Source organism: Erpetoichthys calabaricus, chromosome 14, assembly GCF_900747795.2.
Source record: "Erpetoichthys calabaricus chromosome 14, fErpCal1.3, whole genome shotgun sequence".
Classification (NCBI taxonomy): domain Eukaryota; kingdom Metazoa; phylum Chordata; class Cladistia; order Polypteriformes; family Polypteridae; genus Erpetoichthys; species Erpetoichthys calabaricus.
In genome coordinates, this window is record NC_041407.2 from 21,548,684 (window position 1) to 21,574,614 (window position 25,931).

Here is a 25,931-nt window from a genome sequence, read left to right on the forward strand (position 1 = left end):
ATTTTCAGGGTTTTAAATAGTGTCCAGAAAGCAGTGCGAGAAACAACAACAAACAAGAGCGATTGCACTGCTTAGCATGTTAAAATCACAATAGTGATATACAGTTTTATTGAACCATAGTACACAACATAGCAAGTAGATGAGTTACTAGTTACATTTAGCAGAGAGCAGGTTGATTCCTCATTTACCATTGTAGCAGCCAAACTTGTTTAGGGTACGGAGTCACTAATGCTTTAAAAATTAGATAAAAGGATTTTGATTCACATCACCTGCAACATATGCCATAGATACTGAAAATTACCCAGTATTGAATCTCTGTTCTGAATAACATTTTAAGTTTGATTCCACAGATGCCTAATTGGAATTTAGTTTGTTGATTGACTAGGCCACTGTTTTATGGTACAGTTGCATAATGCTGCATTTTAAAGCTTTGCTAGCATGATCTGGCTTAGGATTTTATTTTCTTCCTACTGTTCCTTGGCCTCTAAAAATGATTTAGTATGGTGTTCAGAGTTTTTGAAGCCAGTTAATCTAGTGCTTATGTTGATTTTTTATAGCAGTGCCAGGTATCTCTAGCTGTCTCCTGTAGCATCATTACCTTCCACTTTCATTGGTAATTCCAGAGGATTCCTTTCAGACCATATTTTGCTGCCTCCTGACGATTTCTAACTGTTCATGCTTATATTTTCTCTTTTTTTCTATCTGGCTGCTTATTGGCCAATCCTCTGTACTTTGTCACTTTGGTATTGCTTATGCTCCTGGCCACCACATGTCAACTAGTACAAAACCATACCTGAACAATCAAAAAGTCTGAAATTATATTTCTTTTTTTCTCACATATCTTTCTTAAGATAAGAAAAAAAAAAGCATCTCATGTAAGAAAGCAGACATTTTGTACTCTCATAGTATGTTGTTTTCCATGGCAGTATCTTGATAACGTCTCAGTTATAACTGTATTGAAACACTCAATGTTGCACATCTTAGCAGTTATGTACAGATTTGAAGCTCCTCCTTTTTTTGAGTTCAACTATGTTGCAGCATGTTCAGACATTGAAACAGTTAAATGCTAGAACAACACTTTCTTTTGGTTGTATCATTCTCTAAGGGTACTTCTGGCATAAAGGAAATGGAAACATGAAGCGGCCATTTTGTCTAGTCAATAGATTACTTAATAGTTGTGTTTTCCTGAGCTTCGTATTGTTGCTGCAGGTTGTTTTATATTTGTCTGACTCCTTTAAGGTGACTTATAAGATCAGGATGTATAACAATTCTTAACATATGACTTTTTAATGACTCTCTCAGTGTCACATAGGAAGTCAGAATGAAGAGTTTGAATTGAAAATAGCATGGTCTAAAATCCAGTGCCTAAATGATACTGTTTCAATAACTTGTCACAAGATTTCATGTGAAGATCTGTTTCCTGGGTTTGTGTACTTCTACATTTTTTTCATCAGAATTGTGTAAAACAGGTCAAACATTTACGCAGAAAAAATCTGACATTCACTGTATGAGTGTTTTGAGAACTGTGCAAACTTTGTTTAGCTTATCAAGAAATATACTTTACTCATAGCTGAAGAGACTGAGCCCTTTTTGTTTACTGTTATCTGTCTTTTACTTTCAGGATGGGCGCCTTCAACCTGGGGACCAGCTTGTTTCTATAAATAAGGAGTCCTTAATTGGTATAACTCATGAGGAAGCAAAAGGCATCTTGACTAGGACAAAGTTACGGTACTTTCCTCTGTGTAGCATAGTATTTGCGATAGAGCTTTATACTGAGAGAAAAAAATGGGAACCTTTTATTCTTATTGGAGTTTTAAAATTCTTTCATTTTCTTTTGTAATTGCCTCTTTTAGACTGAATGTCATGATACAAACATCACTCCTTGTTCAATCTTTTTTTTTTTTTTAATTTTTTTATTATTAAACATTTCAATGTCATTCTGTGACTTGTCGGTACCAATCCTCTATCATCCACCCTTTGGCTAGCTGTGTAGTTTGCCACTCTTGCCTAAGTTCAATTTTATAATTACAAATGCTATTTGAAATAGCATTAATTGAGCCTGTACTTTCCTTAGTTTTTTCTCTCTTTACAAGTCTTTTTTTATTGCTGTTTTTGTCATCCTGCCTTCTTACTTTAATTCTTCATTTTGTTACTATTCATTCGTTTGCCCTTTATTAGTAATTACTTATACCTTGTTCTGACCATATGCTTATTTATAAGTTGCATGTATCTTATTATTAGATCCACTTAAAGCAACATCCTAGTCAAATTTTGTGTACGCCATTTTCTAACAACCTTATCACAACCCTACACTCAGCTTGTGGGAGCCATAAAACAAAGATATATACACACATATATGTTTTACCTTTTTCACATAAGAGGTGGCAATACTATTCTCTCTCTTTCTTTCTCTCTCTCTCTCTCTTTTTTATATATATATATATATATATATATATATATATATATATATATATATATAATGAATATGATCTGGATAGGTCCTGGTCTGCCCATTTTCAAGAAACCCAGCTGTTGGTTTAAGTACCAAACACATTTAGTTCACTTCCTTCCAGCATTTATAAACTTGCTAACCCATTACACATTTGTTATCTCCTACTCAACAGACTTGGACGACTTGTGTTTAACGCCACCATCTGCTGCTTCCAGAAGGGAGTGCAAAATGCATGTTTTTTTTTTCGGTTCTCTCTACTCATTCAGGCTTTATTTTTTCTTTTTTGCATTAGAAATTTCTTGAGGGAAGAGCAATGTAACCTGTTTCTCTACATTAAATTAAAAAGACAGTGGTTTAAGTAAAGTTAGAATTATTGTAGAGATCTTATTATATATATTGCATTTATTATAACATATATATAATATATATTTAAAATCCTTACTGAAGTACAAAGACCTCCCAGCTTGATTAATGAATCCCTCTCTGGAGAACTTTTTGCCTCAAAACTCAACAAAAAATATTTCATTGTGCAATCACTGATATAATCCCAACACCAGGGGTCTCATGCATAACGCCGTGCTTAGAATTCGCACTATAACATGACGTAAGCACAAAAGCCAAAATGTGCTTATGCACAGAAAAATCCAGATGCAAGAATCTGTGCGTTTGCCATCTTCCGCGTTCTTCCGCTACATAAATCCCACTCAGCGTGGAAGTAAACGCATGTGCATGCGCCTGCTGTCCTGCCCCAACTCCTCCCAGAATTATGCCTCTTTGAATATGCAAATCAATATGAATAGCCCTTTAGCCCAGCGTTCTGTGAAAAGGCAATGGCAAAAGTATGAGGAAAAATAGAAGAATTTTAGTGAATACCAAATGGAGGCAAAGAAAAACGTACTATTTGTTGGTTTAAACAGTTATATAAGCAACAAAAGGAAGTTGATCGAGTGACATAGCGCGTCGGAGAAACTCGAAAGCTCAAGTTCACAAAATCGCACAGTGCCGAAATAAAAAAGAAATTGTCACATATCAAAGTCGGCGTGAAAAGGCGACTCGTAGCCCACCATCTGAGTGTCATATGAAACCTTAGGGTACAGTGAAAAAAAGCATGAAATGTCAACTTAAATCTCGAAATCTCCACTTTAATCACGTAGTTTATTTTGTCATTAAAGTAGAACATCATAAACTTCTTCTTAAAATCGTTTAACTTACTAGTTTCTCAAATCCTATCTTAACTAAGGTAGCACGTTAAATGCTTGGTTGTGTAATTGATCTTACATGTGCTCTATGTGCCTGAATCACTACGTGCTCTTCCTCCGACAGGACACAGAATCCATTACGTTCGTAATATTACAGCTCTCTGAATAATTAAAATACTGAGAAGTATACGTGATATCATTTTCATGATAATATGAGTTAAAGCATGTTATTAAACATGGGAACACAGTGGCACAGTGATTGTTCATGTCTTACAGTAAGATGCTTGCTGCGCCATGCGAGACCTTCAATGAAATGCTTTATTACAGAAGTACTGTCTTTTTCAAACGTACTAACCCCCAATTCCTGTCCTTACTTTCCTTTCTTCAAATACCCAATCGCCACACAATCAGCTCTGTTATAGACATTAAGCTATCTGTAAGCTTAGAACGCCGATTCTTCAAAACTTTTAAGAAACATCGAAATATCTTCATAATGTTTAATTATTCTATCCATCTATCCTTCCAGTGTCGTGCCAGCCACAGCATGAATACAGCGCGAGGCAGGAACAATCCGTGAACGAAACTCAAGCTCGCTAGCGCTGCGGCACCGTGTAGTTAAAGTTTTATTTGTATAATATAATCAACATATTTTGCTACATTTTATCTTAAAAATGATATCGTCGTCATATGTAAATACGCGCTTTATAAAGTGGCTCAGGTTGTGCAATATTATAACTGTATCATAAGTACAATTACCTCACGGTAACTTGCAAGTACAAACAATTCTACAAGGAGCACTTGATGGACTGATTGAGTGCGTTTAGAGTTCTTGGGATGAAACTGTTTGTGAACCTCGAGGTCCGAACAGGAAAGGCTGTGAAGCGTTGGTCGGATGAGAGCAGTTCAAATAGCGAATGGCTGAGGCAGTGAGTGCTGTATACCGATAATTCTCTTCCGATCGCTGTAGATCTGTAATTCGCTCTCAGATACAGTGATATAAATACTCCGAGTGGTGCAGTGAGAGAAATATGGAAAAAAATGATCCGCTGTGGCAACCCCTAATGGGAGCAGCTGACAAAAGAAGAAGAAGGTGCAGTGAGAGCAGTGGTGGGCCGTCAGGTCCTGCAAGGCCTTCTCTGCTGGCCTAAAAAAATATCTGAATCACAAACTGATGTTAATTATATTTTGTCCATGAATACTTATTAAATAATTCCAAATAGTCTGTCCGCTTCCTTTCATAGCTTTTCCGATGGTTGTGCTGCGCCTGCTTCCAGACATGTATTTTCGTATTAAAGCATTTAACCAATCACATTTCAGCCATCATTTGTTGCCAGGCAGGGTCAAAGTCAAAGAAGTCTGCCCGGAGGCCTTCACAATCCGTTCTGCAGGCCCTCTAACACAAAATAAATGTCGATTAAACTGTTGCTTCAACCAATCAGATTTTGAGTTGGTTTCACTAGGGCCCTCTAGCAGATGTATGGCAACGTCACCGTATTCAGACCCGTTGATTGGATAGGATGGTGTAATATAAAAATCTGAATGAGAGCATCATGGGGCAGCTGTACACATTGGTATGTTTGGCGGTGACCATTCCCGTGTCCACTGTTTCTGTCGAGCAGACATTTTCAGCCCTAAAGCGAATTAAAACTTATGCCAGAAATACGACAGAGCAGGTTTGACTTTCAGCATTAGCTTCGATGGTGATGGAACTGAAGCGCACGGATAATCTGTACGAGTAATTGAACTGTTTTTGAGGAAAGAGAGGAGGATGGATTTTGTTTACAAATAATCTGAATTTTTGGTGAGTAAAATGTTGCGATTTTCCTAAATAATATTGCAAGTTTATGAGTTATTATTGATGTTTTTTATGTGTGTCGCGGGCTGTAGCTGCACTAGAAAGGAACTTGTTCACCCCTGGTTTGTCTGTTCAATAAAAGCATTTATTGTGGCTACAGGAGTTATCTATCTGCGATGCAACTGATCTTTATACTGTATTTCTGCATGTTAAGATGGTTTTTATAACCATAAATTAGTTTTTGAGGGGCGGGTTGATTCAGACGGAGTGCTACTGAAGGCCTAGGTGTGACATGCATGGTCCGCCACTGAATGAGAGTAACAACGCTAAAGCAGTTATGGTATTTACGATAGTTTGACCATTCTGTGGACCATTATATTGTTACAGGTTAATTACAATCAGATGCATTAAATTTATGAACGATATGCGGTTAATTTCAGTGTATTTGATAAAGCCGCCGTCGTGGATGTGGATCTAAGAAAGGGTAACCACACAGGAACAGTAGCACTGCTTTGATGCTGGGTGCCGCCAGTCTGCAAAACCGAGCGGAGAACTTGCGTACTACAGGGTATGAGGTACCGTGGAAAAGTGCGTGGCTTTACGCCAAGTGTAGGTTTTATACATCGCGATTTGAACGCGGAAATGTTCTTACGCAATGTATCTGTGCGTACGCACCGTTTATTCATGAGGCCCCTGGTCATTCTTATTGTGGAAAGAAGAACTGAGTCTGTCTCGCACATCATTGAGTATAAGATGTAAAGCAGTTCTTGGTGAGGTGCCAGTCCATTGCAGGGCACACCCACTTGCACTCACATAAAGTCAATTTAGAATTGCCAGGTAATTTAAAGTACGTACGTTTTCGAAATATGGGGGGAAAACCAAATTACCAGAAGAAAAACTCATGCAGACACCCGCATAGTCTGCATTTGAATCTCATGTCCAGCTAGACATAGGAATCAAATGGATGATGCTAGATCCATGAGGCAGCTTTGCAAACCCTGCCCAAATATGATGTCACTCTTAGTAATGATATAAAATGCAAATAAAAAAATATATATATTTTTAGCAGTCTCCTTGTTGACTTTACCATGCTTGTATTTGTTTTATGCTTAATTTCAAAGTAAAAGTCAAATAGTAGATAAAAATGTATTAAGAAATTCAAAACACAGAAGTGTCACTATGCATTAACAGTGTGAACGTGTTATAAAATTTTGGAATCAAAGCGGTTTGCATATTTCCAAAAAAAGCAGTTTGCATATTTCCAAACTTCAGTGTGAAAGTGCAGTGTTTGTGATTATCAGTGTACTTCTGGTGCATTGTGTAGTAGTTTGATTAATTAGGGAGTTTTCATTGTATGATCTTTACATTCTGAAGATAATTGTTTCCATACCCTGATATAAACAATACTTAAAATGTTGCAGATTTTTTTTTTACTGTAGGGTGGTGTTTGGTATATTACTTTACAAAGATGTGGTAGGGTATAATTTTCTTTTTATTGCAGTGTGTTTGTTGAGAGAAAGAAAAGCATGAGAGATGCAGTGATTTAGACGATCTGTAGGCTACATTTGCCAGAAACTGTTTTGTTGTTTTGTTGTTCACCATGCAGGCTTGAATCGATCATGGAAATTGCCTTCATTAGAACAACAACAGGTAGCTCCAGCGGCTTACCCAGCTGTCTTATTGGTATGCCTTTAGCTAGCAGCGTTGATGAAGTCATGAAGCCTTCTGGAGTTTCCTCTCTCTCTTCTGCAGCAAGGATGGGAGCATGTGCTGATAGCCTTATCCCTAAACTAACCTCGACTCCTAATTCTGAGAGTGACCCATTCTCATCAGGAAAACTTCACAAAGTAAGAGTCATACAAAATAAGAATTATGTTGGCGGTCTAATGGGAAAGGATAATTCTTTCTCTTGTATTATCTTTTTTTGTGAGACTGATTTTTAGATCTCATTTTGGAAAGAGAAAATCCTATAAGCATCTTCCTCATAAGCAAACATTTATTTATTTAGCTCTTCTTTTACAGTACTAATTTGTAGGAACAATTGAATACTCTGTGTGTTTGTGTATGTGTGTGTATGTGTGATATACAGTACTCAGAATAAATTGGTACACCCAGTTTGAAAATTAAGATTTTTATAAATTTCTCGGTGAACCCCAGAACAATTAGCAGAATGTTGACAAAACTGAATTTTATTAAGCATTTCTTTTATTAACAACTAGGGGGCTTTACCCCCTACTCGCTTCGCTCGCCAACCCCCCAGCCTGCACCACGTGCCAGCCACTTTGCATCTCTGCCGCTCGCATATGTGGATTTCACTTTCACCAAACAACAAATCTTTTAATTCTCGCGGATATGCCTCTTCATTGAGAAGAAACACTACTTTTCCCTGATGGCAACACGAATTAGATGATCTACAAGTCTCCGCCTTAAAGTATAAATTCGAACAATATATTCGATCACTTTTCGCTGTTCCATTATTTCACTGAGTAATTTCCGTTTGTTTGCGCTAAAGCAATCTTTACTATCATTTTTTTGAGACTTTCGAATCTTAGTACTTTCATTTTCTCTAACCTGCTCTGCATGTGTATTGTGCCAACATTTTTGAATTCTTTACAACGTTCTACTTTGTCATCTTCTCTTTGTCTTTTATTTCCGGCCCTGGGCATGGTTAAATCCCTTGGCACAAAGTCTCATCTCGCGGGACTTGAAAGTATCTCTCTGAAAGTCTCGTCTCGTCCCAGGCTAAAAAGTCTGGTCTCATCCCAGGATTTTTTTTCTATAATGGAGAGATTTGAAAAGCTTGGTCACTAACATCATTTGGATAAGAAACTAATTTTGTTCAAATGAGGTGTTGCATAAATTAATACACTCTATAACAAATTCCAGCAACTCTTAATATTTTGCATTGCCCATATTTTTTTTTTTTTTTTTTTTACAACAGCACCAGTCCTTCTAGTCATGGAATGAACGTGTCGACGACATGCTACCATGTTGTCTGTCTTTCTCCATTCTTAGAGAATGAGCTCTTTCTGAGTCTGGATGCTGGAGGGAATGAATTTTCAACCTGTCTTTGTAGAACTCCCCACAGGTGTTTTATTGAGTTGAGGTTGGGTAACATGCTTGGCCACTGAATCGATTTCACTCTGTTCTTCCTCAGAAATGTAGCAGTGGCCTTGGATGTATGTTTTCAGTCATTGTTATATTAAAAGTGTGCATGGCGACTCAGGGCATGGAGAAATGGTAGCATCTTCTCCTTTAGTATTGTGTAATACATCTGTGAATTCATATAGTAATGCCATGAATGAAGTGCAATTCACTGACACCTGCAGCACTAGTACAATCCCACAGAAGAACACTGCTTTATTAATGTTTTTTGTCATGTGATGTTTCTCTTTCTTGTGGTGCCATTATTTTCAGCATTGAATGGAAGGGGATTTTACTTGTTAAAAACTACCCTTAATGTTCAGTTATTTGGTGGTAAACCTGTGTGATGACTGATTAGACTGTTGTTGAATTCCTGTTAATTACCATTTTAGCTAGTGTTATTCCTAAGACCTTTATTGTTTTCGTACTGACAATTCTCATTTGAAACCAATAAACCAGATTTGCTGGACTGTTTTATGGTATAGGATCCCATATGAAGTATTAATTCTAAAAGGAGACAGACGATTTTTTTTAAAAAATCTTTTGGGGTGTACTCGTTTATACTGAGTACTGTATATAATATGGCTAGAAAATGCATTATTTCTAAAGCAAGGTAGGATGTTTTTTTTCTTTACTTTTCCTTACTTTATATTTGCTTGTTGTTTTGAATCCTTTATTGAATATGAGTTTGGTGGTGAGTTCAGCACCTAAAGTCATTTAATTATTTTTAAAATACAACATAAAAGTCCAGCTATTTTTGTTGCAAGGTTTATGCTAAATGGTTTTATGATTCATTTTCTTTTAGGTATCATCTAAGAAGTTCTCTTCTGAAAGTCATCTCTCTGAGTTTCCCAGTCCAGGTATCTTGTCTGCTAGTGCGAGTTCAATGTCAAGTAAGCACAAATGGCTACAGTACCCTGTTAATATCTATTGAAACACATTTTTGTAATTTGCACCTAGAAATGTTAAGCAAGAATGAAATCGTAAAAACTCTGAAAGCATCTCATGGTGCTCTTTATCCTGTCTGTCTGTGAATGACCTTGTACTTTATTCGGACAAGATATAGCTCAACAAAAACATTTAGGAGTCCAACTTGGCAAAAGGAAGTATTGCCCCTGAAATTAATTGTGTCTTCTGCTTTTACTTTATTACACTTTTACTTATTAAACGTAAACCATGTGAATTTACAGCATAAACTCTTATGTTCCAATGCTTCATGAATGAATAAAAACAGCAGGTATCATAGTTTTGGAATACTATATTGTGGTAAAGATACAAAGCGTTTGTCCAGATCAAGATTTTTCTATTCTGAGAGCTTTACAGTCACCCAAGGAGCTCCACTGGGCGCTGTACTGGGTCCACTCTTGTTCATCATTTATCATCTCACACTCGGTAATATTTTCTGGCATCATGGTTCATTTGACATGCTGATAACACTTTATTTATCCACCAAACATATATACACTTTTCCACCTGACATCCTGTCACCAGGACTTAAAGATCTGGATGACAATTATTTTCCTTAAGCTAATCAGCAGTAAAACTGAATTATTGATCTTAAGCTGTAAATGAGTACTCGCTAAGTACAACAGGGTCACACTGTACTTTGATGACTGTACCATACCAATTTCCACCAAGGTTAATGGCCACTCCTGAACTGTCTTCTGCCACACTTTGAATATTACTAGAATTCTTCCAGCCTAGATACAATATAGCACTGAAGTGTTAGGCAATGCCTTAGTTGCTTGTCACATGGACTACTGTAATGGAATGCTTTCTGGCATCCGATTAAACTCCTTCACAGATTACAGTTCATTCAAAACTCTGTCATGATCATCAAGTACACCAAGATAGCAGATCATTCTACACCTCAACTGATTTGACTTCATTTACTCCCCATGGGTCAGATCAACTTCAGAATTTTTCTCCTCAAATTTAAAGCGTTACATAACATGGTACCAGCTACATCAATATACTCCTCCAAATTTATACTTCTGTTCTTTCCCTGTGATCCTTATCTTCAGGTTTACCAACTGCCCCCACTATTAACCTCAGTACTATGGATCCTAGGGCCTTTTCTCTTGTTGCACCGAAACTCTGGCACACTTTACCCTCCCCCATTCAGAATATGAACTTTATTACAAACTTCAAAACTGCTTTAAATACCTGTTTATTCTGACATACTTTTGCACTGTGAGCCAATAATTCTGTATGATATCTGCTACTTACTGTTGCCCATAATTGCTCAGTTCATACCGATTTCACTTTTGATAAATGTTTATTTATTGTTGCTAATTGTTTTAATTTTTACTGTTGTTTTATTACCGTGGATCTTTCTAATGGTCTGTGAGGTGACCTTTGAGTATTATGAAAGGTGCCTTAAATACAATTTATTATTATTATTATCATCAGCAATTTCTCAACAGTCGTGTATCAGTGCTCACTTGTGATTAGATTTTCATTTTTGATCGCATTATGTGTTTAATAACTGAATTGAGCTTCATTTCACGATATTTATTGGATATTGTACATGTAGTACATTTATTTTGTATTAACATGTAATTAGTTTTGCAACTCTGACCTGGGATCTGTGTTTATAAAAAAAAAAATGAAGGTGGGAATCTGCAGGTTGGTGGAGCCAGGCATGCTAGAGTGATGGCGCTGAACTTCCCAGTAGGTTGTACTGAAAAAGAATTAGGAGATGGGTAGAACAGTGAACTGAGCACTGCTCACAAAGACGGTGATTCTCTTGAGGAGTTTTATAACTTTACCAACATCTCATAAAACCAATGTGGACGAAAAAGGCACACTGAAAAGCAGACAGATAATATTTTCTCAATTCACTTTATTTATTCATTCGGAGTCGCAGTAAGTAGAGATTCAAAAGAGTATAACTTATTGCCGCAAACCTCAATTGAACCCTGATCAAAAGCCAGGAGGGGTTTTTTATACTTCAGCATCTCATGATTAATAAGACAGAACATCCTTATCAAAACAGTAAAGTTAAACAATATGTCTGTTGAACTAAGCATTATCTGTGTTTTGGAAGCTAAGCACAGGAGAGACGCCTTTGCATAAACCACATGTACTTTCTGCAGCCTTGTGACCTTGTCCCTGAAACATTCACTCTGAGAAAGGGAAAACAAGAAACAGCTTAGATTTTATTCATGTGGACACTATTTCTCCTGAACCCTGGAATAACATATTTTTGTTAGTTCATAAGCCAAAGCGTCTCTCACTGGCAAGTTAGAAAAATAGTTATTATAAAAATTCTAATTTACTAAACACACAAAATACATGGTGCTGAGGAGAACATTCTTCTTCTACCCCAACAACTGTAGATAGTACAGTTAAAAGCTAATAAACACTTCTTCCAAGGGATTTAAACATTACACCTGTAAGTCAGTCCTTCCTCTACCACACTTCCAGTTGTTCCAGTACATTGAACCTGTTAAAGAAGATGATTGTTGGAAGAAGTCAAGGATATGATAATATTACATTTTGTTTGAGCAGAAGGTATTAATAACATAGCAAATATTTTAGTTCATTAATTAATATTCATTATTATGATACCAGGTTTAGTGTGGAGTATTCAGTGTTACCATAGTGTTTATTGGGACCGAAACTGAAAGTAACATGCCACTTGTTTAGTGAGATAGATAGATAGATACTTTATTAATCCCAAGGGGAAATTCAAATACTCCAGCAGCAGCAAACTGATAAAGAACAACATTAAATCAAGGAGTGATAACAATGCAGGTATAACAGACAGACAATACCTTTGCATAATTTTAGCGTTTACCTCCCCCCGGGGTGGAATTGAAGAGTCGCATAGTGTGGGGGAGGAATGATCTCCTCAGTCTGTCAGTGGAGCAGGACATTGACAGCAGTCTGTCGCTGAAGTTGCTCTTCTGTCTGGAGATGATACTGTTCAGTGGATTCTCCATTATTGACAGTTATAATTGCAACAGCTGTTTCAACTGAAAAATTACCGCCCCAATCCACTCCGTAAAACCTTATTGATTCTTACCTAGGCACCAGCCTTGCCCCAAACCATCCTCCAAAATATTTTTTCGGTTATATTAAAGTAATGTATAATCATATCTCTTTTAAATTCATATATCTGATTATTGATCTGAATTTATGTAAACAAGATGCATAGGGGACAGGAGAGAAATTATAGTGAAATTAAATAATTCACTGCAGTTTTGCTGCTTCAATTTAATAGTCCATGCCTTACAATTCACAAAGATATACTTAAATAATTACTTTACATTTGATGCTTAGATTATAAAATCAGTGCCTAAAGAGTGAACTAGATGGTTCCCCTTCAAAAGCAAGTGGCACAAGCTGCTCAAAAGCAGCACTTAGACCAAAAGAGGTAGGTGCTCAAGAACCATCCATCCCCAGCATATGCCTGTTGTTCCTCTCTGAATTCTGCTTCTTATTAAAAGCTGTGCAGTACTTTCTTTCCCAAATTGTTTAACCAAGGTAGTGCTTTGGTCCTGTCTGTAAGCTACAGTCACACATTTCCTGCAGTAAAATGTGAAGTAAAGGCAGCTTCACTTGGGCTAATTTGTACAATAAAAATGTAATTCATGCAAAACTGAAGTGACCTATAACAAAACATATAATTTAAGCTATAACATGGCCTCGTGGTGCATATCATTGTCTTTTTAGGGTATATCAAAACATACGAAGAGAGCAGATATCTTTCTTCTTGTTTTTTGTTTGTAAATATTTTAAAGACCTTAACTAGTACCGTGAAAAACACTCTTCTGTCAAATAGCTTGGGGTCTTAGGTTTAGTAGGGGCAACGTGTTTTTTTTCTCAATTAAAAAAAAAATCCCATAATGATAGCCTTTTTCTTTTTTCCCTGCCGGGTAGGTTGCTATGGAGACCACACACTCACTGCTAGCAATGGCAGGCAGAGATGAAAAGGCGTTCAATGGAAATTCTAATTGTTCTATCCATGTATAGCTGGCCTCATCATCCTTAGCCCTCGCCTCTACCAGTTCCCAAGCCTTTGTTTTCCTCCATGTAGATTTTTCTTTTCTCAGAGGTTTGCATCCCCATTTTCCTTCATCCTAATATACAAATAGTTCTGCTTTATACTCCGGAAATAAAAATGGAAGGCCTTCAGCAATGTAGATCACTATTGCCTTTGTTTTGCAGGCATTTTGTTAAGTAGAAACTGTTTTGTTCTTCCTCCTGATTTATTTCCCCACCTAAATTCACTGTTCATTTTTGTGTGTTTATTTTATTTATAGAGCTACATACAAGTTATTAGCTACATACAAGTTATTTCATGTTTTTAATGTTTTGATGATTTAATTGAAGAGCACCCTCCTTGCATCATTTCTCATCTGGAATGATTGCAAGGAAACTTGTACAGTATATCAAACATGGTGTGTAATCAGATATGATTAGGATGTGGATATAAATCTAATCAACATTGGCCTAATCCTCCTGCATGCAATTTTTATGCAGGGTAACTTATTGGTAAGGTTAGGACCCCTAATGTTGCCTCCTGAGCCCTGCAAAGTCTTTAAAGGGCTAAGTTTACAAGCTGTCATACCAGTGAGCCATCTGCTATCCTTTTGTTGACTTTGAAATTGTCTTGCCTGTTACCTTCGTAGGACTGTTGTCTCCAGTAAGGCTCCAATTTTATTCCACTATTCTCGGCTAAGTATCACTTCTTAAAGCAGTCAGCCTGGAGAACTTTTGGGGTCTTGCCAGCTCAGACACTTGTATCTCTGTTAAGAGGATTAGTATGCTTAATTAAAGCTGGGTTCCCTGCTTTCTAAAGCCATCTAAAAGGAATATATGTTTCATATCTTCTCAGTATGAAGGGTGCAAGGATTCCTTTCCAGGATACACACAACAATGACAAGGTCTGTTGTCACTTGTGGCATCTGTCTTTGTATATTGGCTTGTAGAGCTGCTTTTTCACTGCCTGTGCGTCTGTCTGACTATTTTTAAAAGCACCCTCCAAACTCCCAGTACTTATTCTAGCCCTTTGCCATTGTTGTCACATTCATGCACCTAACAACCTTGTGCCACGCAAGACGCTATTTACAAAGACAACAAATAACTGACGGTCTTAAATCTGAATACATCAGCACATATAATGATATAGTTAATAAAATGCAAATAAAAAACAAAAGGTTTTATGTTAAAGTTGCCTAAAACAAATAAAAATTATTATTCTTCACGACGTGTGTTTCTGTTCAGCAGCATATAATCACAGATCAGGCTGCCTGTTTTTTGTCAGAGACTGATCATTACAATCCTTGCATGCATTAAATATACAAACATGGATTTCAAAATTAACATTAAATAGGACAAATTCCAAATGTATCAGACTGTTAAGTGGAAAAGTTAAAAATCTTATTTTCATCTTTTAAGAAGTACTTAAAGTAAGTGCACTCTACCAGTCAGTATAATGCCAACTTAGCTAGGTTATAAGTGGACTGCACTGCATTATTTTGATTTAGGTGTCTTTTGGCAAGTTCAAGTTAACATTTACTGTCAGGTGTACATAGTATATTGAAATTTTTTACTTGTGTGTCTTGCAATACAGTGATCCCTCGCTATATCGCGCTTCGCCTTTCGCGGCTTCACTCTATCGCGGATTTTATATGTAAGCATATTTAAATATATATCGCGGATTTTTTGCTGGTTCGCAGATTTCTGAGGACAATGGGTCTTTTAATTTCTGGTACATGCTTCCTCAGTTGGTTTGCCCAGTTGATTTCATACAAGGGACACTATTGGCAGATGGCTGAGAAGCTACCCAACTTACTTTTCTCTTTCTCTCTCTTGCGCTTTCTCTGATCCTGACGTAGGGGGTGTGAGCAGGGGGGCTGTTCGCACACCTAGACGATAGGGACGCTTGTCTAAAAATGCTGAAAGATTATCTTCACGTTGCTACCTTCTGTGCACCTGCTTAGTGAAGCGACATGCTGCACGGTGCTTCGCATACTTAAAAGCTTGAAGGGCACGTATTGATTTTTGCATGTTTGTTTTTCTCTCTCTCTCTCTCTCTCTCTCCCTGCTCCTGACGGAGGGGGTGTGAGCTGCCGCCTTCAACAGCTTTGTGCCGCGGTGCTTCGCATACTTAAAAGCTTAACAGCCCTATTGATTTGTTTGCTTTCTCTGTCTTTATGACAGTCTCTGCTCCTGACGCACACTCCTTTGAAGAGAAAGATATGTTTGCATTCTTTTAATTGTGACACAGAACTGTCATCTCTGTCTTGTCATGGAGTACAGTTTAAACTTTTGAAAAAGAGACAAATGTTTGTTTGCAGTGTTTGAATAACGTTCCTGTCTCTCTACAACCTCCTGTGTTTCTGCGCAAATCTGTGACCCAAGCATGACAATATAAAAATAACCATATAAACATATGGTTTCTACTTCGCGGATTTTCTTATTTTGCGGGTGGCTCTGGAACGCAACCCCCGCGATGGAGGAGGGATTACTGTATAGACAAAAAGACAGACACATGAGCATTTAAAAAAAAAAAAAATGCAGCATGCATCTTTACATAGAATGAAACTAATATATATATATATATATATATATATATATATATATATATATATATATATAATAATGTGTGTGTGTGTGTGTGTGTGTGTGTGTGTGTAAATATATAATTATGTGTGTATGTATATTCTCAGCAGCTTCACACTAGGTCCATGTAAGGGAAGGCAGTGCAGGCTGAATGCATAAGAAATAGCCATGTGCAGCAGCTCTGATCAAATCAATCCTTAAAAAGCCCTCCAACAGTCAGAAAACATACATGAAAGATTTATTACTACTGTATATACAAGGGGTTTCTAAAAATTGTTGGATGACAAGTTCATTTTAGTGGCTCAAAGATTGGAACTCTGTAATCAGAAGTATATATACTGTATATATAAATAATATGCCAGTTGCTGGAATATTGTTACCTTATTATACATCTTCCGAGCCCCACCTTACTAATCCACCCTTACCTTACAAACTCCCTCTCCATCCCCTCCCTTCACCAGCTAAATATTGCCTTTAATTCCTGAATGTTTAATCATCTTCCTCTGGCAAATATACATATTATGACTAGCAGTAATCGTACGACTTATGGATAGAAACTGTCCCTGAAATTACTGTTGTGAATGGTCCTGTACTATTTGTCCAAACAGAGCAGTAGGATAAGTGACTGTGTAGAAGGAGTGACGTCTTTAATAATATTTTTTGCTTTTCTGAGACAGTAATATTTTGTACCAGTGTTTGCAGAGATTTGCAATTCTTCGTTGAACAGATGCTATACCAGTGTGTTATACAGTTGATGAGGATAGACTGCATAGAACACCAGTAGAAGTCAGTCAATTTTTTACATGCACACACATAATCAAGCTAAGTTGAATAACCTGATTAAGGCAGAAGCCTGGTCTCTTAATAATCCGTGTTTACAAGTGCAAGTAATATTCTGGAGTTTTCCTTTGTTAAAGCCTGTGATAATTGTGTTTTATAAATATGTTAATCAAATTTTTGCTTTATTAAAAGGTTTTTGTTACCAGATTGCATACAACAAACTCATTTCTGCTTGGCTGTGTGACTGAGCCCTGCAAAGGACCCTGTACATATGGTTCTTGCCTTACACCCAGTGCTGCTAGATTAATTAGAATGCAGATATTTTACATCAGTAAGATAAGTATTGCATTAGGTTACTTGTTACTTTAAAAAGTAATCATACTACGTAATGAACGTTACTTTTAATTTGTTATTGTACTGCCTTTGAGATTGTGTTGCTGAGCTTAGCCATGTACTGAACATTCAACCCATCAACATAATTTTAGTGATTTTGAAATATTGAAACAGATTATTTCAGCCAGGAGAGGGTTTACATTGCCACATAATTGGATTATTTGCAGAAACATCTACCTCCAATACCCTATTTCTCTAATTGGAATAAGGGTTTACATGGCATTTTAGAAATCAGGTTTCTGTGAATAAATCAGGTTAATATATATAAACATGGTAAGTGAAAGCAAATGGACAAATCCAAGCTTTCTTCAGACAAATGGTTAAGTAAAGACATTGGTGAGGCTTCATGTGATTGCCTACTTCACTTCATCAGTGATGATAAAATACAATCCAATCCAATTTATTTTTGTATACAGTGAGCCCTCGCTATATCGCGCTTCGCCTTTCGCGGCTTCACTCTATCGCAGATTTTATATGTAAGCATATTTAAATATATATCGCGTATTTTTTGCTGGTTCGCGGATTTCTGAGGACAATGGGTCTTTTAATTTCTGGTACATGCTTCCTCAGTTGGTTTGCCCAGTTGATTTCATACAAGGGACGCTATTGGCAGATGGCTGAGAAGCTACCCAACTTACTTTCTCTCTCTCTCTCTCTCTCTCTCTCTCTTGCGCTGACTTTCTCTGATCCTGACGTAGGGGGTGTGAGCAGGGGGGCTGTTCGCACACCTAGACGATACGGACGCTCGTCTAAAAATGCTGAAAGATTATCTTCACGTTGCTACCTTCTGTGTGCAGCTGCTTCGTGAAGCGACATGCTGCACGGTGCTTCGCATACTTAAAAGCTCAAAGGACACGTATTGATTTTTGACTTTGTTTTTCTCTGTCTCTCTCTCTCTCTCTCCCTCCCTGCTCCTGACGGAGGGGGTGTGAGCTGCCGCCTTCAACAGCTTTGTACCGGCGGTGCTTCGCATACTTAAAAGCCAAACAGCCCTATTGATTTGTTTGCTTTCCTCTCTGTTTCCTTTGAAGAGGAAGATATGTTTGCATTCTTTTAATTGTGAGACAGAACTGTCATCTCTGTCTTGTCATGGAGCACAGTTTAAACTTTTGAAAAAGAGACAAATGTTTGTTTGCAGTGTTTGAATAATGTTCCTGTCTCTCTACAACCTCCTGTGTTTCTGCGCAAATCTGTGACCCAAGCATGACAATATAAAAATAACCATATAAACATATGGTTTCTACTTTGCGGATTTTCTTATTTCGCGGGTGGCTCTGGAACGCAACCCCCGTGATGGAGGAGGGATTACTGTAGTCCAAAATCACTCAAGAAGTGCCGCAATGGGCTTTAACAGGACCTGCCTCTTGACAGCCCCCCAGCCTTGACTCTTTAAGAAGACAAGGAAAAACTCCCAAAAAAACCCTTGTAGGAAAAAAATGGAAGAAACCTTGGGAAAGGTGGTTCAAAAAGACTCTTTCCAGGTAGGCTGGGCGTGCAGTGGGTGTCAAAAAGAAGGGGATCAATATAATACAATACAATACAATACACAGAACAGAACAAATCCTCAATACAATACAAAAATATAAAAAATATAAAAAACAATATAAAAAATAAAAAAAATTACAAGTATGGAGCAGAATTTAACAGTAGATGATATCCTATAATATGTTTTGAATTTGTTTAGAGTCCTGAATGTTAATGTTAATTAATGTTGTCTTATTTTAATTTCTTATTTTGTCTTTTATTTTTCTTCTCTTCATTATGTAAAGCACTTTGAGCTACTTTTTGTATGAAAATGTGCTATATAAATAAATGTTGTTGTTGTTGAAGACCTCCACCATCAAGCTGCCTCCCCCATTTGGCCATTCCACTGCTGAAACAGCGGTGGGCCAACCAATCCAATAAAAGGACCCCTCTACCCCACAATTCCTGCAATCCTCCATTAGAGATGACTTTACCTTAGGCAGGCAAAACAACTTGGCAGGTGGGCTGTGGCACCAAGTGCCACATTTGAGTACCGAGAAGAGAAACAGAATAGGTGAGGGTTAGTAACAAATTATAACTATCATGTTACTTATGTTTTAGTGCTAATCACTAACAACAGAGATGCAGTCTGTAGAGTTAATCTGCAGCTCTAGTCGGGATATGCTAAACTGAAATAGTGAGTCTTCAGCCGGGATTTAAAAGCTGAGACTGAAGGGGCATCTCTTATAGTAGCAGGCAGACCATTCTACAGTTTAGGGGCCATGTAATCACTCCTGTGATCACTCCTAGGAATGTAAAGCTGCTGACCCACTCAACACCATCACCTCTGATATATATGGGAATGTGGTCTGTTTTCTGAAGTCTTTGACCAGCCCCTCAGTTTTGCTGAAATAAAGGGGGAGACTGATGTTCTGGTACCGCTGAGCCACCTGGTAAACCTCATGTCTGTGTGTTGTGTTGTCATTGTTGGTAATTATGCTTATGATGGTGGTATCATCAGTAAATTTAATGATTGAGCTGGAGCTGTGTTTAGCTGCATCATAATAGATGATCAAGAAGCACTAAAGGGGGCTTAACACAAGACCCTATGGAGTGCCTGTTTGTAAAAGTCAGTGTAAAGGATGTGAACCTGTCAATCCACACATGCTGTGATCTGGAAGTCCAAAACTCAATTGCGGAGGATGACACTAAGTCCAAAGTTGAAGAATGTGATGGTCATCTTTGCTGGTATAACAGTAGACACTTTTATATGGCATCCTTTCTTCAAAACCACATTTACGCAAATCTCCTCACAGTATCTCCACACCAGTCCTTTCTCTCAGTTCAGCTCTCTACTTTAGCCCCCTCATTGAAAGTCCACACACTCAAGCTCATTTCATTATCACATTCACCTTTTCTTTGCTGTTAATCACCAGCATAAGATAACTAGCATACAAAACCTCACATTATCTTCATCACATTATCAATGTTATATATAACAAGAAGATCAAACCCATGGTATTGCCCCATGTTAATGCTTCCTCATTCTTTGGTCATTGTGAGGTGGGAAGTAATTATCCACATCTGACTTTTGCTTTGCCCACCTTATTAGCTGTCACGTCACAGTGTCACATGTCTATTCCAGATCTTTAAATGTTTAAAACAGTTTGATTTCTAGCGCAGAAAAGCAATCGCAAACTTGAATTTTGTTGCATGATAATTTCCCCAGAGATGTTTTCTTAGCTTTCCCTATAACTCTTTTCTTTCTGATCAGTGAAGGTTACTGAGTGAATACTATATTTCCTATTACTTCATCATTTGGTATGACCTACACGCCAGTCAGTTGTTATCCTTTTCCCCATTGGGATGAGCATACTTTTTAATATGCTGGAATTCTCACATTTGTTTGTACAATGCACTGTGGTTCTTGAGCACTAAAATCCAAAATCTTCAGCTGCCTTCGCCATTTTGGATGCCACTCCATTTGTACTTGCTTAAAACCTGTACTGTTTTACGGTATACTGTATATTCAATTGTTTGCAACCACTTACTTCATGGTATACTTTTGGATGTTTTGTTTAAACTGTGTATTGTCTAAATTACTATGTACAGTTCTAGATACCCCACTCAAAATAAGACACTGGTGCTCTGGAAGCTAGAGGAGATCATCCAAATGCAATTCTTGACTAAAAGACATGTCCTGCTCTGACATAAGGGAATTAAATCTGTTTACACTTGAGCAGAGAATATTTTTGGCTACCTAAATAAGGACATTCAAAATACTGAAAGGTATCATTATAAATCATTCAGTAAAAGGCTTTCAATTCATTAGTTAATCACATAACTACATACTGCTAGAAATTAAGGGTAGGTACATTTAAGATGAAGGGCAGGAACTAGAAGTACTTCTTCACTTCTTTAAACAAAGGGCATGTCAGTCTGGAATAAATGAGTCATGTATTTTATGCAAAAACCTTGACAACTCATTAAAGGTTTTGGGGTTAAATATTAGAACAGCTTAGCTGTAACCAAGTAAATGAGCATAATGGACTAAATTGACTCCACTTTTTTGTCAGCCTTCTGTTTGTTCTTTAGCACAAAAAATGTTTTCCTGTGAAATGTTTTTGGGGGTTCTGGATGTAAAGCTTTTGTATAATAAAATCATCACAGCTGCACTAGTAAAGAAAGTATCTTTTTGGCTGTACTACATTTGATTTCAGGTTAGAATGTAACTTTTTTTTATTCTTATTTATTTTGTAGGTTTAAGTACTTGTGATAAATGTGTGCTGGTGAAAACCATTTTAAGAAATATGTAATTGGTTTATGTTAGTATATAATGTGCAGCATTATTCCTATCATGATTTCTAAAATACATATGGATAAAATTTATGTATTAGCAGTGAGCAGTGAGGTATCTTGACCCAGTCATTGCTTGGGTCTCAAATGCAGCGAATTCTAGGCTACATTATTATTCCTATCAGTTAGGCAGCTGTGAGTGCAGAGCTGGGTACTTTAAACGCCTACTCCATCCTTCATGTTATAATGCAAATGACATATGGAGCGGGTTTTGATGTAAGCTGCCATTTTTAATGTAGGCGTGCGGTTGGCACAATTCTTTAATGCCTATTATGCTTGTGTGTGTGTGTGTGTGTGTGTGTGTGTGTATATATATATATATATATATATATATATATATATATATATAATATGTATTTTGTGAAGCTTTTAGTGCTCAGGGGCTGTTTTGCTGCAGTTTGTATCTCAAACCTTATTTTGTCATTGGAATGGATTTTGTATGGATCAATACAATGCTGCTTTATGATTTCTACATGAAGTGGCGTAAATCTCTAAATAGATTTGTGAAAGCAGTCTCTAGATTTTTTTTTTTTTTTTTTATTAATGTGGGTACTCTACATTTACTAAGGAGAATTTTAAAGTTTACACTTCTTTGATCTACTCTAAAGGCCTCCATCAAGCTGAGCCAATCAATTTAGCCGTGTGAAATCATTTTCCAAGCTCAAGTAGGCTCTTCTAGAAAGCTAGCTGTGTGGTGACAAATTGCAAAGAATATGTTCAGGAGTGTAAGATCATAAATTGAGAATAGCAGCCTAGGGCCTGGAACATTTCCAGTGTAGCCTTGGAGGGAAAAATGTAATTTTGTTTTTTTTTTTTTTTTTTCTCTTTCTAACATGCTACGCCCTAACCATTATCATTATTTAATCAAAACTGCCTCATTGAAAACTCTTAGTTTTTGTCACTCTTTGCCATACCTGCAGGGAGCATCATCAGAGTCCTGTGAATGTTTATTTCAAATGAATCCCTTAGATTCTTATCAGTAATTTTCTCTCTCTAAATCTGTACGGCTGCACAGTTGTTTTTACTCCCACGTGCAGTGGTTGCTGTGCTTTCCATACTGTATAATGCATTTTAAAAGTAGTAATGATTGTTGCAAAATAGTTCTAACTAGTTATTGCTACAAACTCTTCAATTTCTAGGAAGTAGCATTTTAAAGTGTCTTCCAGTTTTGCTCCTGGATCTACCCAATTAACACACTCAATGCTCTTGTCCCTTGGATTTCACAGGAAGCTATTGTATAGTGTTGTGAAACTGTATAAATATCAAGTTTTTATACACTTCAATTAAAGAATATTCATTTTTTATATGTTGCTTACCCCATGTATTTATCTAACCCCATGCAATATATCGTCCTTTATCCATCTATTTGGTCAAAATGTGCAGATTGTGTAATTCTCACAATATTGTACATTTGAATTGAAAATCTACCTCTCTCCCTCATTAACTGGGCAAGAGTCTTATCTTCAATTCAAACGCACAGGATTGTGTGAATTATATCTTTCTTGTTGACACTCAATGCAGAGTTTTCAGGAAGTAACTCTTCATAATATTTTAGTGAAAAATGCCCACATTTTGCAAATTTTGACCAAAAGAATGGATAACTGACATGCGGGTTGTGCGATACAGGTTACGTGAGAACTTATTTTTCTTTTTTCCATGGATGTTTTTCATATTGTTTACTGTTGCCCAAGAGTGGTCACAGCAGGATTCTGTTTAGTTTGAATCTTCAATGAAAACATGAGAATTTTTTTTTCTGTTCACCACTACAAATGACATGGAGTAAGTAACATATAAAAAAGTAATTTTTGGGGGGAGTTCCTCTTCAGAGTTTTGCGCAGAAGTGACCAAATCTTAGAGAAAACAGCAAATTCTCTTGAAAGTAAATACCAGCAATAGTAACCCCAACTCAAACAAGTTTTTTCTTCATGTGGATATTTTGTAGAGGTATGTAATAGAGCCTACCATATGGAAGATATTTGCTCTGTCCTGGATCCTGGATTTTAAATCTAAAACAATTAAACTAGACAAAAGATTAGATTTAGGTATGTATTATGTTTTATTTAAAAGGACATGCATATGGAATTGGCTTTTTTAAACTATAGGAATTTCTAAACATGCCTCTCTCAAAACATAGGATTTTACACTTTCTTTAAAACATTACAGCTTTTACAAAAAGTCTCCACTGTCATTTGAACCAAAATAATTAGTATTTTGTCATGCTGATGAAATAGGGGGTTTGTCATAACTGCCTTTAAAACTCATTGCAGTACAGTTGGTCTGAGCACTAGCTGCTGTGTTGTCTTATCCTATATGGAGTAGGCTCTGTATGCTGCAGCATGTTCCTGACCTAGATTACTATAAGGTGGACCTAAAGATGGCTGCCTTTGCAGCAGCAGGTGTGGGCATTCAGTCAGCTTCCATGTGCCCATGTATAATGCTGCAAACATTTTATATAAGTACATTTTATATATGGAATTGTGAATCGCATGCATTTTCTACAGGAACTATAATGGGAAAGACAGTCTAAAGTTTATGGTAATGCTTTTATTTCAATTGCTATCTGTTATAGTACCTTTAAATATTTATATGAGACAGTTCCTCCTGTAAGAGTCATCATGACATTCTTGCCATTCTTTGTGGTCTGGTAATTTAAAAGTTGGAATTTTAAAGCAGAGTTCAATTTTCACTACTGATGCGGTGTATGACCCTGAGGAAATCCCTTAATGTCAGTCAGTCAGTCATTTTCCAACCCTATATCCTAACACAGGGTCACGGGGGGTCTGTCAGTGATCAATCCTCTACTTCTGCCTCAGTAGCCTGTGATTTTTTTCCCATCTCTGCCACATGCTTCGACTTTCAGCAGTAGTGTAGTGACCTTCCAGTTTAAGTGTGTATTTCTTTTTGGCTTGTCTAATAGCTCTTTGTAGATCATATCTGAATATTTTGTACTCGCTGGAATTGTGGACCTCTGAATTAATCCATGGTTTATTGTTATTACCAGATGTGTTTGAATGGCACAATAAAAATCGTGCAGGTGCTTATGTACATTTTGATGCTTCCACACAACAGGCTGAAATGTTGGAGGGCAGTTGTTTGGAGGCGCTCGTCAGTTTCATGAGGGTTTTTGCTTTTCATGGTCTCAAAGTCCTTTTCCCACAAAAAGTGAGGGATGACTATATCAGATATACCACTTGTGGGAGATATAGACCACATCTTCACTAAATGCTACAACCACCATAATTGACTTGAACATTGTATTCTATGCTGTCACCAACAGTAAGTCGCTCAGTGCACCGCTCCTACTCTTTTTCTTTTTGTTGTCCTTCAGAAAGCAGACAGCCCAGGAAGCTGAAGTCAGAGCCACTAATTCTGCTGCCTAGAAAAAGTTCTCCATTAGCCAGTTGCAGATTTGGCTGCCTTATCTGTATAACATGGCTTTCCTAAACATCACCTCTCTATCCTGACAGTGCAAGAATTGGTGACCTTCAAAGATTGAAACCCATTGTCTCAGTAGAGACCAACTACTCTGAATTGGTGGTTGATGTATTTTTGTGAACAGAAGTCAGGGGTTTTACCCTACATTGTACCACTTAGCTGTGAGTTGTTAGTATCACCTCACCTTTCTTAAACCTCTCCTGAGGGACCAATCCAGAGTAAGAGAGAGAGCATCTTTGATCAAGAAGCCTAGTTCTAAGGTCAATACTGTAATAAGATGCAAGTCTGTCTATAACCTGCTAATAAATTTTCCACCTCCAAAAGGAGCTTAGACTGTTTTGAACTATTTTTCGATTGTTAGATTGTAGTAATGCGCATATTTGCTCCACACATGCATGTAACCTGATCCTGTTACTCCACTTTGGACATCTGTGTGATTCTCTCCACCCCCACCAGGCCTCTTATCCCATAGTCCCCCACCTTGCCCCTCAACCGGGTTTAGTCTCTGTAGGCTATGTGCTTATCTGTGATCACCAAATATAGACCTTGGTCTAGAGGTGGATCCCAGAATCTCTATTCCAGGCCAAGCTTACTGAGAGCCATCATAGGATTCTAATTTTTGGATCACTCTATGTCTGAACCCACATTTGTACCAATTTGTGAGAAATGATTCTATAATAGACATGAATGGCTACTGACAACCTAGGTTTCAGTTTCATTGAGAGATACAATTGTAAAGTTAGATGAATGTGTAGTTTTACCTAGATTATAAACTGTGACTCATATTCTTAATTTTCCATCTCCTTTTCATTCGATGACATGAAAATGACTAAACAGA

The 25,931-nt window shown here is 37.2% G+C and overlaps 1 protein-coding gene and 1 non-coding gene across 6 annotated transcripts in view; both read left to right on the top strand.

The window, feature by feature from the left end:
• Positions 1–25,931, top strand: part of stxbp4 (syntaxin binding protein 4) — a 184,544-nt gene that overhangs the window by 43,917 nt on the left and 114,696 nt on the right. For 2 of the 5 annotated variants that reach the window (XM_028818677.2, XM_028818681.2), the window contains 3 exons: positions 1,622–1,728; positions 7,053–7,293; positions 9,396–9,483. In XM_028818677.2, the coding sequence (XP_028674510.2) occupies positions 1,622–1,728; positions 7,053–7,293; positions 9,396–9,483 (436 nt within the window). The remainder of the gene's footprint in view (positions 1–1,621; positions 1,729–7,052; positions 7,294–9,395; positions 9,484–25,931) is intronic. The other 3 variants (XM_051936292.1, XM_028818679.2, XM_028818680.2) reach the window with 3 other exon arrangements.
• LOC114665495 (small Cajal body-specific RNA 16) lies at positions 23,931–24,107 on the top strand. Its single transcript, XR_003718420.1, has one exon. It is a non-coding gene; the product is annotated as a small Cajal body-specific RNA 16 (non-coding RNA).